Source organism: Panthera uncia, chromosome X, assembly GCF_023721935.1.
Source record: "Panthera uncia isolate 11264 chromosome X, Puncia_PCG_1.0, whole genome shotgun sequence".
In the NCBI taxonomy this organism is placed as follows: domain Eukaryota; kingdom Metazoa; phylum Chordata; class Mammalia; order Carnivora; family Felidae; genus Panthera; species Panthera uncia.
In genome coordinates this window covers 108,259,182-108,275,284 of record NC_064817.1, presented here as the reverse complement: position 1 = coordinate 108,275,284, position 16,103 = coordinate 108,259,182, and the positions used below count along the sequence as shown (strand labels likewise).

Sequence of the window (16,103 nt, the reverse complement as noted above, 5' to 3'; positions counted from 1 at the left end):
TTAGCCTGCCCTTCCTCGATTTTCCTGTCTCTGTCTCTCCGTGCCTCTCCTTCGCTTGCTGCCTCTCTCATTTCGTCGTCTCCATCCCTCTTCCTCTCGGTCATTTTCTCTGCGTCTCTGGGTGGGCTCTCATCCCGTCTCTGTCTCCCATCCTCTTTCTGTCTCTCCGGGTCTCGTTTTGTTTTTTTTTTGTTTTTTGGTTTTTTTTTTCCTTTCATTCTCTCTCTTTCTCTGCCTCCCAGCGTCTCCCGCTCTGCCTCTCTCAGACTCTCCCGTCGCCCAGCACCCCTGCCTCCTCTCCTGCTTTCCTCGAGCTCCCCCTCCTCACCCACCCTCCGCCCCCCGCCGCCGCCGCCGCCGCCGCCGCCGAGAGAGACCGCGGGAGGACCGGAGGATTCGGGGAGGGGGCCGAATAGGGAGGGGGTCGCGGGAGGCATCCTCCCCGCATCCAGCCGCGGCGGTGCCGCTGAGAAACTAGGAGATTTATCCGCCTGAGCCCGCGGTAGCCAGGGCGGCAGCTGGTTTCCATGGCAAAATAGTCAAGCGAGAGATAGAGATCGGGGACAGAGAAAAACCGAGGTGAGGGCTCGTCGGAGACAAATGGAGAGCCACAGAGACGCACACGCGCTGAAACATACGAAGAAAGTGTTCCGCGAGAGTCCCGGGGACAGAGGGAGAGACAGAGATCCCGATTCTCCAAGCGCACGCGCTGGCGAGACAGCCTGAGCAACAAGAGACCAGGGACAACTAGGAGAGACAGCCGTAGATCGTTAGAGCCAACGGCGAGAGACAGGCGGACGGCGACAGAGACGGAACTTCGCGCGCGGAGAGACAGAAACCGCAGGGAGACACGGGGGAGACAGAGATAGAGAAGAGATGGACGGAGACGCGGAAGCGGGAGGCTTGGGGAGACGCGGAGACCGACAGGGACACGCACGCAGCGAGGGACGGTGAACAGGTGCACCGGGGACTCACAGAGATCGTCGAGGAGATAGGCTGAGAGAGACGGGGAGAGACGAGACCGCACTGGGAAAAGACGGAGGAGCGCACGCACTAGCGAGAGACATAGACAGTGACAGGGACACAGGGAGAGACGGGAGCGCAGCAGAAAGAGACGGAGGGAGAGACGGGGACAAGGCCGGGAGAAAGGCAGTGAGAGACAGAGAGACGTGCACACACAGCTACAGAGAGAGTGCGCTGCCGAAAGGGGATGGGGGGGGGGGCGGCGATGGGGAGGGAGACTGAGTCAGAGACATTGACCGAGACTTGGAGGGAGAGACGGGAGTGACGGAGAGACAGAAAGGCAAGAGAGAGCACGACAGACTGACGGAGACCGACAGCGCGCACGTGCTAGCGAGAGACCGGGAAGGAGAGGCAGCGTGCGGGACACGGGCGGGCGAGAGAGTCGGAGAAAACCGGTGAGACGCGGCACACACACACCCCCCGAGAGACACGTGACGAGTGCGCTAGTGCGGGACACTGGGGTGAGAGAGACAGCGACACGTAAACAGGCAGAGACAGCGCGCGCGCATGCGCCGGCGGGAGAGATCGCTGGAGAGACGGAGAGACGGTGGGAGAGAGGCGCAGCGCGCGCGCGCCCGCTGAGGGGCCGGTGGGGGTGGGGGTGGGGTGGGGGTGGGGGGTGGCGCCGAGACCCCGAGAGGGAGGGGCGGAGGGGCCCGGAGGGGCAGAGGAGGTTCAGACGAGCCGCGGTCACGCGCGGACTGGCGCGGCGCGGGGGTCCCCGAAGCGGCCCCGCTCGGCGGGGTGACTAACCCGGCCCGCGTGTTTTCTTTGGTCCCCGGCACAGGCACTGAGTGCGGTCCCGGCGCGCCTCCGCCGCCCGCCCTCTGTCGCCATGACGTCCACCTGCGCCAACAGCACGCGCGAAAGCAACAGCAGCCACACGTGCGTGCCCCTGTCCAAAATGCCCATCAGCCTGGCCCACGGCATCATCCGCTCGAGCGTGCTGCTCGTGTTCCTCGCCGCCTCTTTCGTCGGCAACATCGTGCTGGCGCTCGTGTTGCAGCGCAAGCCGCAGCTGCTGCAGGTCGCCAACCGCTTCATCTTCAACCTCCTGGTCACTGACCTGCTGCAGATTTCGCTCGTGGCCCCCTGGGTGGTGGCCACCTCCGTGCCTCTCTTCTGGCCCCTCAACAGCCACTTCTGCACCGCGCTGGTGAGCCTCACTCACCTGTTCGCCTTCGCCAGTGTCAACACCATCGTGGTGGTGTCGGTGGACCGCTACCTGTCCATCATCCACCCTCTCTCCTACCCCGCTAAGATGACCCCCCGCCGGGGCTACATGCTCCTCTACGGCACCTGGATCGTGGCCATCCTGCAGAGCACCCCCCCTCTCTACGGCTGGGGCCAGGCTGCCTTTGACCAGCGCAATGCCCTCTGCTCCATGATCTGGGGGGCCAGCCCCAGCTACACCATTCTCAGCGTGGTGTCCTTCATCATCCTGCCGCTGGTCGTCATGATTGCCTGCTACTCCGTGGTGTTCGGTGCCGCCCGGCGGCAGCATGCCCTGCTGTACAACGTCAGGAGCCACAGCTTGGAGGTCCGGGCCAAGGATCGTGTGGAGAACGAGGACGAAGAGGGAGAGAGGAGGGCTGCGTCCCGGCGCCAGGACGGAGGTGAGGCCAAGGCCGAGGAGGGCGGCGTGCAGGCCGAGGAAGAGAGCGCGGAGGCCAGTGCCGGTAGGGTGGCGGCCGCGGGCAGCGAAGAGGTCCGGGACGGTGGCCCCCAACCCGCCGGCAGCGTGAAGGCGGACAAGGGCCGCGTGGAGGTCAGCCAGTGCAACGTCGACCTGGGTGAAGATGACGTGGAGTTCGGCGACGATGACCTCAACTTCAGCGAGGAGGACGTGGAGGCAGTGAACATCCCCGAGAGCCTCCCGCCCAGTCGTCGAAACAGCACCGGCGACCCCCCTCTGCCCAGGTGCTACCAGTGCAAGGCTGCGAAAGTGATCTTCCTCATCGTCTTCTCCTACGTGCTCTCCCTGGGGCCCTACTGCTTTCTGGCGGTTCTGGCCGTGTGGGTGGATGTCCAAACCAAGGTGCCCCAGTGGGTGATCACCATAATAATCTGGCTTTTCTTCCTGCAGTGCTGCATGCACCCCTACATCTACGGCTACATGCACAAGACCATCAGGAAGGAAATCCAGGATATGCTGAAGAAGTTCTTCTGCAAGGAAAAGCCCCCGAAAGAAGACAGCCACCCGGACCTGCCGGGAACAGAAGCCGGCACAGAGGGAGGGACCGAAGGCAAGACCGTCCCTTCGCACGACTCCGCCACTTTGCCTTGAAGCTAGCCGGAAGGCAAACCTTGAACTGTCCACAGTGCGGAAAACGGGAGCGGCTTTGTTTCACGCAGACCCCCCACAGCCCCACTCACGCCAACCCGTACCATTTCAGGCCGAGGTGTCGCACACATCCTTCTCACCACGAGATAGACAGACAGACAGATAAATATACGGAAGAGGTAGGAACTGGAGCTTTCCCTTAAAAGTGTGCCCCTCAAAGCACGGACTTGAGGATTCTGACTGAAATTTCGCGCCCCAAATTATTAGGCTCTAAATTTCTTAAGGCAACAAGGGCTATCCACTTGGGTCCTCGATCTGTCTCCCCAGAGCTACAACGTCCCAGCTTTTGCTCTGAGGGAAAAGGAAGAGGAAGATGACGCCTGTGAACCTGGGGACTTTTAGGCCCTCGGGTCAAGAGATTATGGGTGAGAGCTACAGCCTAGGTTCAACTGAAAGAAAAGCAGTGGACCAAATCGTTCCTGGAGCCCAGGAAGCAGAACCCGACTGACTGATCAGTGTTGTAAACTGAAGAGACCCACAGTGCGGTGCAAAGACTGTTTTGGAACCTAAGACAAAGGGCGTCGTGTGTTGAAGATACGAAGAAGGTTCCCAGATCCTCTCAAGGGACCCAGAGAAGTGGAAGAGGATATCAGGGCATGTTCGAAATGGGAAGCCGGTCCAAGGGAACAGTTAGAGAAATAACACACATCCATGAGGCTAAACAGTTGGCTGTTTTCTTTTTCTGTAAAACCCTGGGTTTGTGCATGGGCTGGGACCAAGGTCATTCCATACGCATGGAAAATTGTCAGTTGACACTAAAACGGTGTTTGTTCTGTCTCCTATTTGAGCCACGGTGGGACAGGAATCACGCCACTACTTTGTAATGTCCCTCTTGTGGTCGAATTGGGATGCCCGTCAGAATCTTCCACATCTCCTCTGCCAGTCCCAGAGGCCTTTTCGGTCAAACAGATTTTTCCAGAAAAAAAAAAGAAATGTAACTAGGAGTGGCCAAAAGTTTCTCAAACTCACACTCCCGATCGAGAGTGACGTGCCCATTAGAAATCTCTTTTGTGTCAAGGGGATCGTAGACCAGAAACGTGACCTCCACGTGGGGAGCAAGCGAGGCAGAATAAACATTTTTCTTCCTCCAGGCACACCCATGGGTTTTTTCTACCTGTGGCTCTCCCTTAAAGCCCTTAAGCTCCCCGGAGATGTGGAAGAGAAATACAAGAGAGTCAGAAACAGCAGAGAGGATGGTTTCTCAATACCTAGCAAGCATCCGACCTATTTCAAGCAACCCTAGTTTCAAAGCATTCGGGTCAGACGTGTCCCGATCATTGCTGTTGAAATGTATTGCTTTGGGAACACCGTTACAATATCTAAATTATCCCCAGGGTCAGTGCAGAGGGAGGGCTTTTCACATCTCCGACCCTGAAATCACTCTGGGTCAGGAGATCCCTGTGTGTTCCTGGGGGCCCAGACCACGTCGACATGACCAAATAACATGGGCCCCCAAAACGGTCAAGAGAGTGTTTTTGATCGTCCTGAAGGTCAAATTAAAGCCGACTGGTGGCCAGTCAACTGTTCATGCAGAAATCCAATGTTAATATGGGTGGAGGCACAGGTGGGAGGATTTGGTTGAAAAATGTTCGTCGGACGGTTGTATATAAAGATGGCCACGTTCAGAGTTTAGCCTCATTCTTGTGCGGTTACCGTGTCTGTGTTAGAACTCAAACTTCAGCCATGTAAATGCCCGGCTCACTGATATTTTCTTTATCTCTTCCTCCTCACAGATCCCAACCCGAGCTTCTCAAGGGGGAGAGGTAAACAGCAGCATTATTTGAGCTGTGAATAAGTCTGCCTGGAGATTTGGGCTTGCCACGTTCAGGATTTAGGAAAGTAGCCGGGATTGATGCAAACAGTATTAAGCTGGCCTGTCAACTCAGTACGACCACGATAAACTTACTAATTCCGACCCCATTAACCTGGAGTGTGTGGCAATTGAGACAAGACACGCGGGCTGCTGTTTACCCTCGCGCTATCGTTCATTTTTCTACCAAAACGTATGAAGCGAATTCAGGGTCGTCAATTTATGACGCCCGTTCATTGCCACATTCTCACACTGCCCCGTCCTCAGAGGATATCTGGGTGCGGAAATAGCCTGTGTGGGCGATCCTCTTATGGGGGGAGGGGTATTGCCTCGGAGGTCTGTCATGGTCAAGAGTTCCAAGCAGCTCCGGCCTGTCCTGTGGGTAGAAATGCTTACCTGGGTAGGAGACAGGCTTTCAAACGTAAGTGTCCTCAAATATGATGTTGAAACTGAACTTCTCGTTTTATTTTTAAAGCTCAACCCCTCCCAAGTGTATCAGAGAAAATTGTTTGCCAAAATCCCAAATCAGAATGGAACCAGAACCTGTACGAGCGTGGTAAGTTCATTTAACAGCACACACAACATTCTCCAGGGCGCCAGCACTCGCCAACTTCCTTCTCAGAGCTCCTCTCTTCCCTGTTTTAGTCACTGTCTGTTCTTATGGCAAATTGGATTTTTCAAAGGTGAAAACCTTTTGAAAATAGACTGGAAAAGAGGACCTTCGAATCGAGAGCACTCTGCTTTGCTGACATTTTCTGCTTAATGAACAGTGGGGCCTCTAGTTAGCTCGAGATAGCAACTGCTTCCAATTTTGTGCCATTTCGAATAAAACACTATCAACTTAATGAGGTTTTACCGCACATACTCTTTTGTCATTTAAAACTCTGGAAACACACACAAAAAAGTCATCAGCCTCACACATCCTCATGTGCAATAGCTCTCCCTAAATGTTTCTAAAGGATGTATTCTTTTGCCAAGGCCACTTCATATGTGCAGTAAAAATCCCATTAAAGTACAGGGGCCAGACGAACCAGACTTTGAAATGATGTGATTTCCAACTTAATGATTTCCTTATTTAAAAATAATAAAGCATCTAGTTTTGCCAAGGAGCCGCAGGTGCTCTCGCTAACGTACCAATTTCAACAAGCTTGGGAAGGCGGTAATAAGGAACAAGCCCAGGGCTCCTATGATGCAAGGGTCCATCTTCTCGAAGGCACCGCCGACGGCACCTGCTGGGAAGTCCTCTGCACTGCCAGCTCCCTGCCTCCCTCTTGCCCATCACACCCCTGCCTCCACCTGCCTCACTCCCCCTCCCCCTTGCCGGGCGCTCGGTGGGCTCACCCCCTCCCATGCGTCCCCTCCTCCTCGGGCACCCAGAGCTGGCACATTCTCCAAGGGACCCTGGGGGCCCAAGGAAGCAGGGAAGGAGAGAAGTGAAGGATAGGAGTGGCCAGCAGTTAAAGGCATGTTTCCGTCCAATACAATTTAGAGATGACGGGATATCAACTTCAAATCCGACGTAAGGAAAAGGGCCATTTTATCATTTAGGAGGTAGGCACCTTGTTTCTTACCCAGAAAAGCACCCACTACCACCCATCTTCGGGGGCACATTCAATCCTGTGGACCACCGTCCACTTATTTCAGAAAAAAAACCCCACAGAACACTAAAAAAATCCCTTACCGATAAAATTACAAGGTGCCTAACGTTGCCTTACTTGATACGTAATTAGCCACTCGAGCTGAAGTTACTTCAGAAGGTTTTGTTTTCGTACCACCTTAAGGAATAACGTACGAGATTAAACTAGGCGTTCTTTCTTAGACTTTGCCAAGATGCTCTTAAAAATGTCTGAGATACACCATTTGGAAGAGAAGAATCCTGTATCACCTGGTAGTTGGAGAGCCCCCAAATCGAAGCCTCCGAGGTGGTTGGGAGGAAGGCTTCGCCCACATTTTGAGGACAAAAAAAATCAAAAGAAGTGTTTTCCCCTCGTCATGTTTTTTTGCTGTATTGCTCTTTAAGACAAAACCCATGCCGTCAGGAGAGGCTTCTCTAAAGCAAACCGTCTTTTCCTCCTAGAGCAGACGAAAGATTAAAGGAACAGTTGGCTGCCAGCCAGTTACCAAGATAAGGAGAGAAAAGCTGGTCAGTCATGGCTTTTAACCCTGTCCCTCCTTATCTCTGTCCCTCTCGTTTTCTGCGGGCCGGACAGGTGCTCTTGACCCCCCTCGAAGCCCCTCCCAGCTTAGGCATAAGGAGACAGGCCGCCGCCGAAAACGTAGAAAGAATGGAAGCCCTTGTCATAAATTCTTTCCAGTTACTTCCAAACGCTCTCTTCCTCTACCGCCCGTGCCCTGCCTGCTGGCAGCAGTCTTCTGCTAAAAGCAACAAGACTGGCTGGAGGCAGAAGTAGGAAAGCCACAATCTGCAGAACTTGACCACTGATTGCCGCGTCACCGGCAAGTTCACCGCTCTTTGGTAAGTAGAGTAGGCACCCTCGAGGTAAACAAAGGTTGCCAACGGGAGTCAGACGTTCCCACCGTCACCTCCCAAAGCTCTTCGATCCCAAAGCACACACACACCAAGAGGAGACCGCATCATTTCCACACTCGCCAGAGGCTCGCCGTGTCTGAGGGTTCATTACCGGATCTCCCTTATTCCAAAAACGAGACTGGTTTCGGTTCGGTGCTTTAAAGTTGAGCGGATTCCACCACCCCACCCCCCACCCCCGCTGCATCCGTGTTACAACTCTGATGTTAAAAATTTGATATTTTTGTCCGTTTCGGTGGTGTATTTCTCTCTGTAGTAGTTCTCCGAATTGTAAGCTGTAACTGTATATATAATACCAGTGTTCTTGGAGATAAGGTGCTAGATATTAGATCTTCTGTGTTCGTAGATAGTGTCACCCTCGAAAATGGGTAGATGTACATGTAACGTTAATCAAGTGCATGCGGAATTCTCTGTGTGACCCACACCTTGGTCCGTTTCTGAAGTAGAACGTAGTACATTCGTTTGTAAAATTTCATTTTTAAAGTGTATACTACAGGCTGTATAACATGGCTCCAAGGTGGGGTAGCAGGTAACGGTGCCTTTAATTCCTCAAGCCCCTGGTAGAGTCTCTGACAGGTGAGAACTCATTCTGGTACAATTGGTCACTAATGCGAATTAATCATCTCGGCTGAAGTCCCCGCTGGCAGTTCTCCACGACACTCTTGGCACTGGTATGCCTGTCGTCCACGAGTTGAACGTATAGAATGCAGAATCCGAGAAGACAATCTTTTCCCCCTCAAAGAGCAAAGACCCCGGATAGGCTGTTGGAGTCCTGTTAGCAGGATTAAAAAAAAAAAAAAAAATACCGTGAACCGACAGGATTTGCATTTAGCAGGTCTATATCGTACCCCTCCCCGCCCCCTAGAGCAGTGCCCAAACCAGAAAAAGTCTGCTCTGGTTTTTTTCTTTGGTCGGTCACCTGAGACAGAAGACAGAGCACGGGTGGGTAAATAAAGTAGTGGGACTCCTCCAGGGGTCACAGCTAAGGTGTTTGAGAATATCACAATCGTGTATCGACAGCGTTTGCGTCAGACAAAAAGAGAGAACCATGAGTTTATATTTTAAGAACAAAAATATTAAAACTAGAAAACTGTGTATATATGGATACCCTCACTGAATAATTTCTCAAACTGCCTTTAATACCAAATTGTGCTACTTTGAGACTGAAAACAATAGAAATCTTCATTTAGTCAACAAACAGTTCTCCTTAGTATTTTAAATCTTGAATTTAAAATGTTCCTTTTCCTTTTCCCCCCAAAATTTGTCATTTAAAAGTGCCTTTTCAAAGGATTGCCAAACTACAATCCTGGGGCCAGGTTCCCATTGGCACAACTTACCTTCAGGTGCACAAAAGGGGTGGGGCTTTGTCCTCCTCACCCAGCAAGAAGAGAAACCCCGTCACACCCCAGTCAAATTCATAAATCAATACTGTTACACGGACCAGTGTCTCAGAGACTCTGCCCAAGGACAAGGTTTCATATATTGGTTGGCTTAAATTGGATCGTTTCTAAAATGGTTACCATGCATGTTTTGTTTCTTTTTTATAATCGTTCCTATTTAAGTTTTTTTTTGCTGGACAGGAATAATGGACTCCTGCTTGGGGAAGGCAGAGAGTTTGATGTTTGTGGCTTAACTAATTATTATTGAGTAATGTTTGTGTTTTTTAAATAGGTGCTGTTAATCTGTCCTTGGTATTCTTCTTAAATATGCTAAATAAAGTCTAATTTTAACGTGCGTATCTGGTCATTATGTGGGAAGACAGCGAGGGAGACACAACCAGCTGTTCGTGCCTCCTCTTTCGCTGCAAGGGAAGACGCGGGATGAACTAACTGTATTACACAGAATGAAAGACGGGGGCTCTGAGATTTCCTATTGTGCTATCCCGATATAAGAAGTATGCAATGGGACGGGGGAGCCGTCCCGATGGGCTTGCCGGAAGAGGGGCGGGTGCCTAGCCCTCTATGAATGAAAAGGATGTCAAAGTGAGGGTGGGGTGGGCAGAGTGGAGAAAGAGCCGGTGGCCTGTGGGGCTACCAGTGCCCGTCTTTATTCCCAAGGCAATGAGGTTGGGGGGGGCGGGGCAGGGAATAGCCTTCATTTTCAGGAAACAGTACTGCCCAGCACCCGGGTCACCCCCCACTGGGCTCCTGACCCCCCCCCCGCCCCCGGTGCCCCGCTAGTCAGGACTAGAACACCTCCCTGGGCCCAATCCGGTCACAGCCACCGCGGCTCACCAAGGTCTGGGGGACAAGAGGGCAAGTGCATATTCCCTGGAGCCCCAGGGTGAGAAAACGGTGACACCTCGAACGCCGACCATGAAATATGTACACACGGGACACGGATGAAATAGTCAAATATGTCTGAAACTTAAGAGCCCGTGAGTTCGTCTGGAGCTGACGTGCTTGACCTACTCGTAGCTCTTCTTCTGTCATTTCATCAGCAGTAGCTCAAGGAATCGCATGCCTCGTGCTTCCCGAGTGGCATTCAGGGCCCACACGCAGAGGCTCAGGGAACTATTCATCTCCGTTTCAATCAAATGAAGAGCCCTTCTCCAGTTTTCACTCCAAAATCAAGCTAAATACTGACTGACACATTGTATTTCAAGATGTTCAGAGATGGCTGCCATGAGAACCGCATGTGGCTACCTTCACCTTAGCCTGTGAATGCCTTGTCTAGGCGGCGACTTTTTCCTGCTGCAAAAATAAATTTGCCTTTCTTTGTCTTTTTAGCCCTTATTATTGAAGCATAGTTGACTTAGAGTGTTATATTAGTTTCAGGTGTACGACATAGTGACTCGACGATTCTATACGTTACTCACCGCTCACCACGGTGGGTATAGTCACCGTCGGTCACCACACAACATTATTACGATATTATTGATGGTATTCTCTTTGCTGCACTTTTCATCTCCGTGACTTATTTTACAACTGGAAGTGCGTACCTCTTAATCCCCTTTGCCTATTTTGCCCATCCCCCCACACCCCTACCCTCTGGCGACCACCAGTTTGTTCTCCGCATCCGTGAGTCTGTTTCTGTTTTATTTGTTCATTTGTTTTGTTTTGTTTTTTTAGATTCCACGTATGAGTGAAAGCCTATGGTATTTGTCTTCCTCTGTCTGACTTATTTCACTTAGCATAATACCCTCTAGCTCCATCCATGCGTAACAAATGGCAGGATCTCATTCTTTTAATAAATTTGCCTTTCGAGCAAACTACTACCATTAATGCAAGTAGGAGGGCTTGTGAGCTTAAATAAAACAATCAGGCAGCCAACCCGGCGGGAGAAGAGTCCCCCGAAGCTCACTATAACAACTGCTTAGTTCAAAGTATTTAGAGGAGAATGGAATTGGTTCCAATGAATCTCATAACTGCACTTACTCCTCACAGGGCTCAGCCTATGATTCTGAGACTGAATGGAAGAAAGTCGAGAGGATCTGAAAATTCCACTGTTAAGAGACACCTTTGACCTTGCGTAGCCACTCCCTCCTCTCTCACCGGCCAGCTCCAGGTCCCAGGCCTATTTGCCACCAATCAGAGCCCTGATCCTTCAATGTAGACAAAGGCATCCTAGTGGTTCGGGAATTACCTCCCTCCGCGAGGAAACCAGTCGAGTTCCACGTCCCCCCAACTCTCCTTCAGAATGCAACTCTCTGACCCTGTCCTTCTGAATTTCAATCTCCCCTTCAAGGGTAACCCGACTTCTTTGATTCCTCCCCGCCCCCCACCCCCGCACACACACAAACAAGTACTCCTCAGCTTAAGGACGGCTTTGAGAATGTTCATGAATTGAAGCATAGGTGTACGTTGTTTTCAAACGTTTTCCCCAATAAGGCCAATAATTATCAATAAAATTTATCACAGGAAATGTAGGATTTTCATGACTGCTTCCCCAAAACGACAAGCTGGGAGAATATTTGCCACACAAATTCCTGACATTTGGGGAGTTATGACACCTGACTATTGTTTAGTCAAAGCAAATAAATCCAAGAAAATTGAGTCCCAAGATTTTTAATCTACACACAGCTAAGTCAAACTTGAACATTCTCAACCTCCAAAGGACAGCAAACAGAAAAAGACAACCAATAACCAGAAATGTGCAGATTTAATTGAGGAATATGACAGCGGTATCTGGTATTTCATAAACTTTATATGCTAAACCAATGTGCATTTTTAAAATGGTCATCCAGGGACACCTGGCTGGCTTAGTCAGTAGAGCACGTGACTCTTGGTCCTGAGTTCAAACCCCACAATGGGCATAGAGATAGATAGATAGATAGATAGATAGACAAAATGATCAACTACAAGAATGGAATACAGTTTGTCCAATTCACTGACGTTAGAAAAATTCACGTTTTATTTAACATTTATTTGACAATAGTTCTGATGCCGTATACAAAATGAGGAAGAAAAAGGAAAAAGAAAAAAAAACATTTCATCTGAAAAGCCAGTGTGCTCACCTTTCATTTTGTAAGGAAATGTGCCTCCCTTGCTCTAATTGCTTTCAATTAAACCTTTTTTATGCTATCTTTTCAGAACGGTCTGACTTTGAATAAACCTGTTTCCCAACCTGTTTTTTCCACACACTCGGTATTTTGTGTCATACAAACGGAAGCCAGACAATGAGATTTTTAAGTGATATCTATTTATAGATGTTCATTTAGATACAGATGTATATATTCCAAAGCCACGGTGATGTGCCTGGAAGCCCCTGGGTACGTTCTTTAATCCACTTTCACCACACTGTAGATTTTAATAATAAACCAAAAGCAGGAAAAAAACCCAACTGTCCCTGAAAGAAAATGAAAAAAGATCCTTGTTAACCAGACACTATAGCAAATCAAAGCATGTCAGTTTTGAGGTGGGCCACTGATTCTCTAAGTCTCAAGACTTGTACCTTATCAAATAAAAAAATCACCAGGCTCTCTTGCCGAGCAAAGAGGATGAGCAGAAGGGCTGGAGTAGCTTAAGTTCTCTATTTCAAAAAGGATACAAAGAGGTCCAAGGCTTGTTCCTAATATAATAAACTTGGTAGAACTTGCTTCGATTTAGAAAATGTAAATAACCGTTATCATTCTATGTAACAAAAGTGGCAATAATCTATTATTTACTTGCATACCCTGGACATATATTAGGTTTTTTTTTTTTTTTAACATTTCTTTATTTTTGAGAGAGACAGAGACAGAATGCGAGTGGGTTAAGGGAAGAGAGGGAGGGAGACTCAGAATCCGAAGCAGGCTCCAGGCTCCAAGCTGTCAGCACAGAGCCCGACATGGGGCTCAAACTCACAGAGTGTGTGATCATGGCCTGAGCCGAAGTCAGACGCCCAATCAACTGAGCCATCCAGGCGCCCCTATATTAGTTTTATAAATCAAAGTTTTGTCTTATTAAACTTGAGAAATATCCCATTTCTGGGGATTTATCTAAAAGAAATGACCCCATAGAAGGAAAAAAAATTACATCCAAAAATGGCATTCATAATACTATGATTTATGATATTGAAAAATGAAAAACAAACCAAACGCCCCCAAATAGGTGACTTAGCTCAATGCTGGACTAAGTGCTCAATGAAATAAGACAGTCGTCGAAAGTGCCTGGGTGGCTCAGTTGGTTAAGCGTCCCACTCTTGATGGTCGCTCAGGTCATAATCTCCCGGTTTGTGAGATCAAGTCCCGCCTTGGGCTTTGTGATAACAACACGGAGCCTGCTGGTGATTCTCTCTCTCCCTCTCTTTCTGCCCCATCCCTGCTTGCTCTCTCTCTCAAAATGAAACATTTTAAGAAATGACAAATTTAAAGCAGCATGGGGCAATCTCTGTCATATGGTGTTAGGTAAGCCAGACCTTAACTCACCAGTGTGGACGCGGTATATACACTTAAACCCAAGGACCAGATAGAGCAGAGCGTGGACAAAAGAAAATACCTTTATATTTACAGTGATACAATCCTGGGCAAATTTTTCTTTACCATAGGATTTCATTGATGTTCGGGTTGTAAAAGCAATTCTCAGATATTAAGGTTCAATGACTCAATCAAAGAGAACTCTAACAGTTCTCTTTCCCAGATCCTATAATCTAATGGGGCACCCCAAGACAATTCAATCGTCTAGGAAAACATCTTAACCACAGAAAGCATTAGGCAGGGTCTGGTCCCTTTTTCTTTGCCATTCTCCAAGCTCAGAATAACTTCCCATCCAATATACTATCATGCCACTTCCCTCCCTCCCTTCAAAGCTCCTTGTCAGCAGTCAGTATGGTACAGTGACTAAGACCATGGGCTCCGGAGTGACACAAATCCACCTATTCCTACTTTAAGCTTCCTCTTCCGAATCCAGCAACTTTAGGGGTTCAGGAGACAACGATGTGTAGCTAACACGTGCCTCCGAATCTAAGACATTCCTGACTTCAATTTACTGCATATTATCCCCATAAACTACGGAAATGTCTATGAATTTTCAACTTTTTGATGCTCTACTTACAATACCCAAATTGTCTCCTACCCGAGACACAAATATCCAGCAACCCTCACACTGTTCTGATAGTCGACTGAGCTCAGTCAGCTGACTTCGGAGTCGGGCAGGCACTTAGCTATATGATATAGAACAAGCTACCCATCTCTCCTGCTCCTCCTAAGTGAAAAGGAGTTATATTCCCACCCAAATAACAGGCTTGACCTGAGAGAAAAAGGTAAGATACATGAGCGTGCCCGTCAGAGTAGAAATTACAAGAAATTACAGCTGCCGTTCATGTTCTGATTTGAAAAATAGGTTCATATTGAAAAATATGGTCACATGGGGCTTATTTGACTAGTGTAGTAGGACTCAAGATTGCCTGTACCCTGGAATCATCTAGGGAGATTTAACAACTACTAATGCCTGGGTCACAACCCCCAGAGATTCTGATTTAATTGATCTGGGATGCAATCTCAGTATCAAGATTTTTAAAACCTCCCCAGGTGATTCTAACATGCAACCAGGGTTTCAGAATCTGTGGACTAGCGGGGCGCCTGGGTGGCTCTGTCCGTGAAGCATCTGACTTCGGCTCAGGTCATGATCTCACAGTTCATGAGTTCGAGCCCCGCGTCGGTCTCTGTACTGACAGCTCAGAGCCCGGAGCCTGCTTCGGATTCTGTGTCTCCCGCTCTCTCTGCCCCTCCCCTGCTCGTGCTCTCTCTCTTTCTCAAAAATAAATAAACATTAAAAGAAATTTTTTAAAAAAAGAACCTCTGGACTAGCCTGCCTGCCTTCCTACCTTCCTTCATTATATGTAAGCAAACATAATTAAGTATAAAGAGAGGTGGGGAAATTTCTCTTCTGAAGGTCACTGAACCACACAATTGAAAAAATAACTTAAAAGGATCTGGAGAAATTAATTTTTTTTTTCTACAACTCAATTGTGTGTAGCACAATTTGAAGGTAGAAAAACAGAGACGGGCCAAAAAGGGAGAGAACGATCGCTTCGGTGTCTCTGTCTACTTTTGCCTCAGGTCAGAGAAAGTACTAAAGCAATACGAGAAATGTCCCGGTTTCTTTCTAAGCTTCATAACCTTTTACCGTTAGGTCAGGGGATACATAAGAAAAAGGCAATCTCACCACAGAATCTTGATGAGGCACTCCAAGACAAGCAGAGAAGCCCATTTTTCCCCTTGTCTTTTCCCTAATTGCAGTCCTAGCACATTCTACTCAATATAACCAACCTTTAAAGGGTCTTCCCACAGCCACGGTGGGCGCTAAATTCCAATACACATTAATTTAAGAATGTGCAGCACTGAGTAAACCATGCAGACAAAAGCTTTTCCTCAAGTTGGAATTAAGACTGTGCGTTGCACGAAGGAATGAAGAGAAAGCTTGTTTGGAGAAGAGAGTCTTGAGGGTCGTGACTCCCTTCAGCCATGTTTGATTCAGTATTCATGAAGCACTCTCCCCGGGCCTGGCCCTTGCTGGCCAATGGGAAGGACAGACAAGGGCTCTTGTAGGGACTGATCTCAGGTGATGTCTACACACTCCTATCTCTACTTACATAGACAACACGTTAAATCCTTCTTCATTTGCATCCACATCTTGTGGATCCACATCACCAAGACCTGCCAGTTCCAACTACTTATGACCTTTGGAATCACCCCCTCCATCCGTCTGCCCAACTGCACAGCGACTGGGCCTCCAGCCACATCCTCTTCATCTCTCATCTAGAAAACTCTCTCGGCTTGTCTCTACCTCCAATCTCTCTCTTTCTCTCTCTCCCTCTCAAATCTATCTTCCACTCTGTCAGAGTGACGGTGAGATTTCCAAAGCACAATTTTGATTACCATGCCTCTACTTAAAACCTTACATTGTTTCCCATAGCAGAAGCACTCAAACTCTGGAGTGTAGGAGAAGGCTTTTAAG

General features: G+C 49.0%; 2 protein-coding genes across 4 annotated transcripts in view; one reads left to right on the top strand and one right to left on the bottom strand.

The window, feature by feature from the left end:
- Nucleotides 1-1,858: 1,858 nt before the first annotated feature.
- Nucleotides 1,859-4,412, top strand: GPR101 (G protein-coupled receptor 101). Its single transcript, XM_049644913.1, has one exon. It carries the CDS (start codon nucleotides 1,859-1,861, stop codon nucleotides 3,308-3,310), a length of 1,452 nt encoding a protein of 483 aa, XP_049500870.1. The 3' UTR covers nucleotides 3,311-4,412.
- A 3,821-nt stretch (nucleotides 4,413-8,233) lies between these two features.
- The window catches only part of LOC125932012 (transmembrane 9 superfamily member 2-like), a 90,854-nt gene continuing 82,984 nt past the window's right edge, over nucleotides 8,234-16,103 (bottom strand). For 2 of the 3 annotated variants that reach the window (XM_049644364.1, XM_049644366.1), the window contains one exon: nucleotides 8,234-8,497. In XM_049644364.1, coding sequence (XP_049500321.1) covers nucleotides 8,331-8,497 — 167 coding nt within the window. In that variant the 3' untranslated portion in view covers nucleotides 8,234-8,330. Of the gene's footprint in view, nucleotides 8,498-11,840; nucleotides 12,514-16,103 lie in introns of those variants that run through there. The other variant, XM_049644365.1, reaches the window with a different exon arrangement.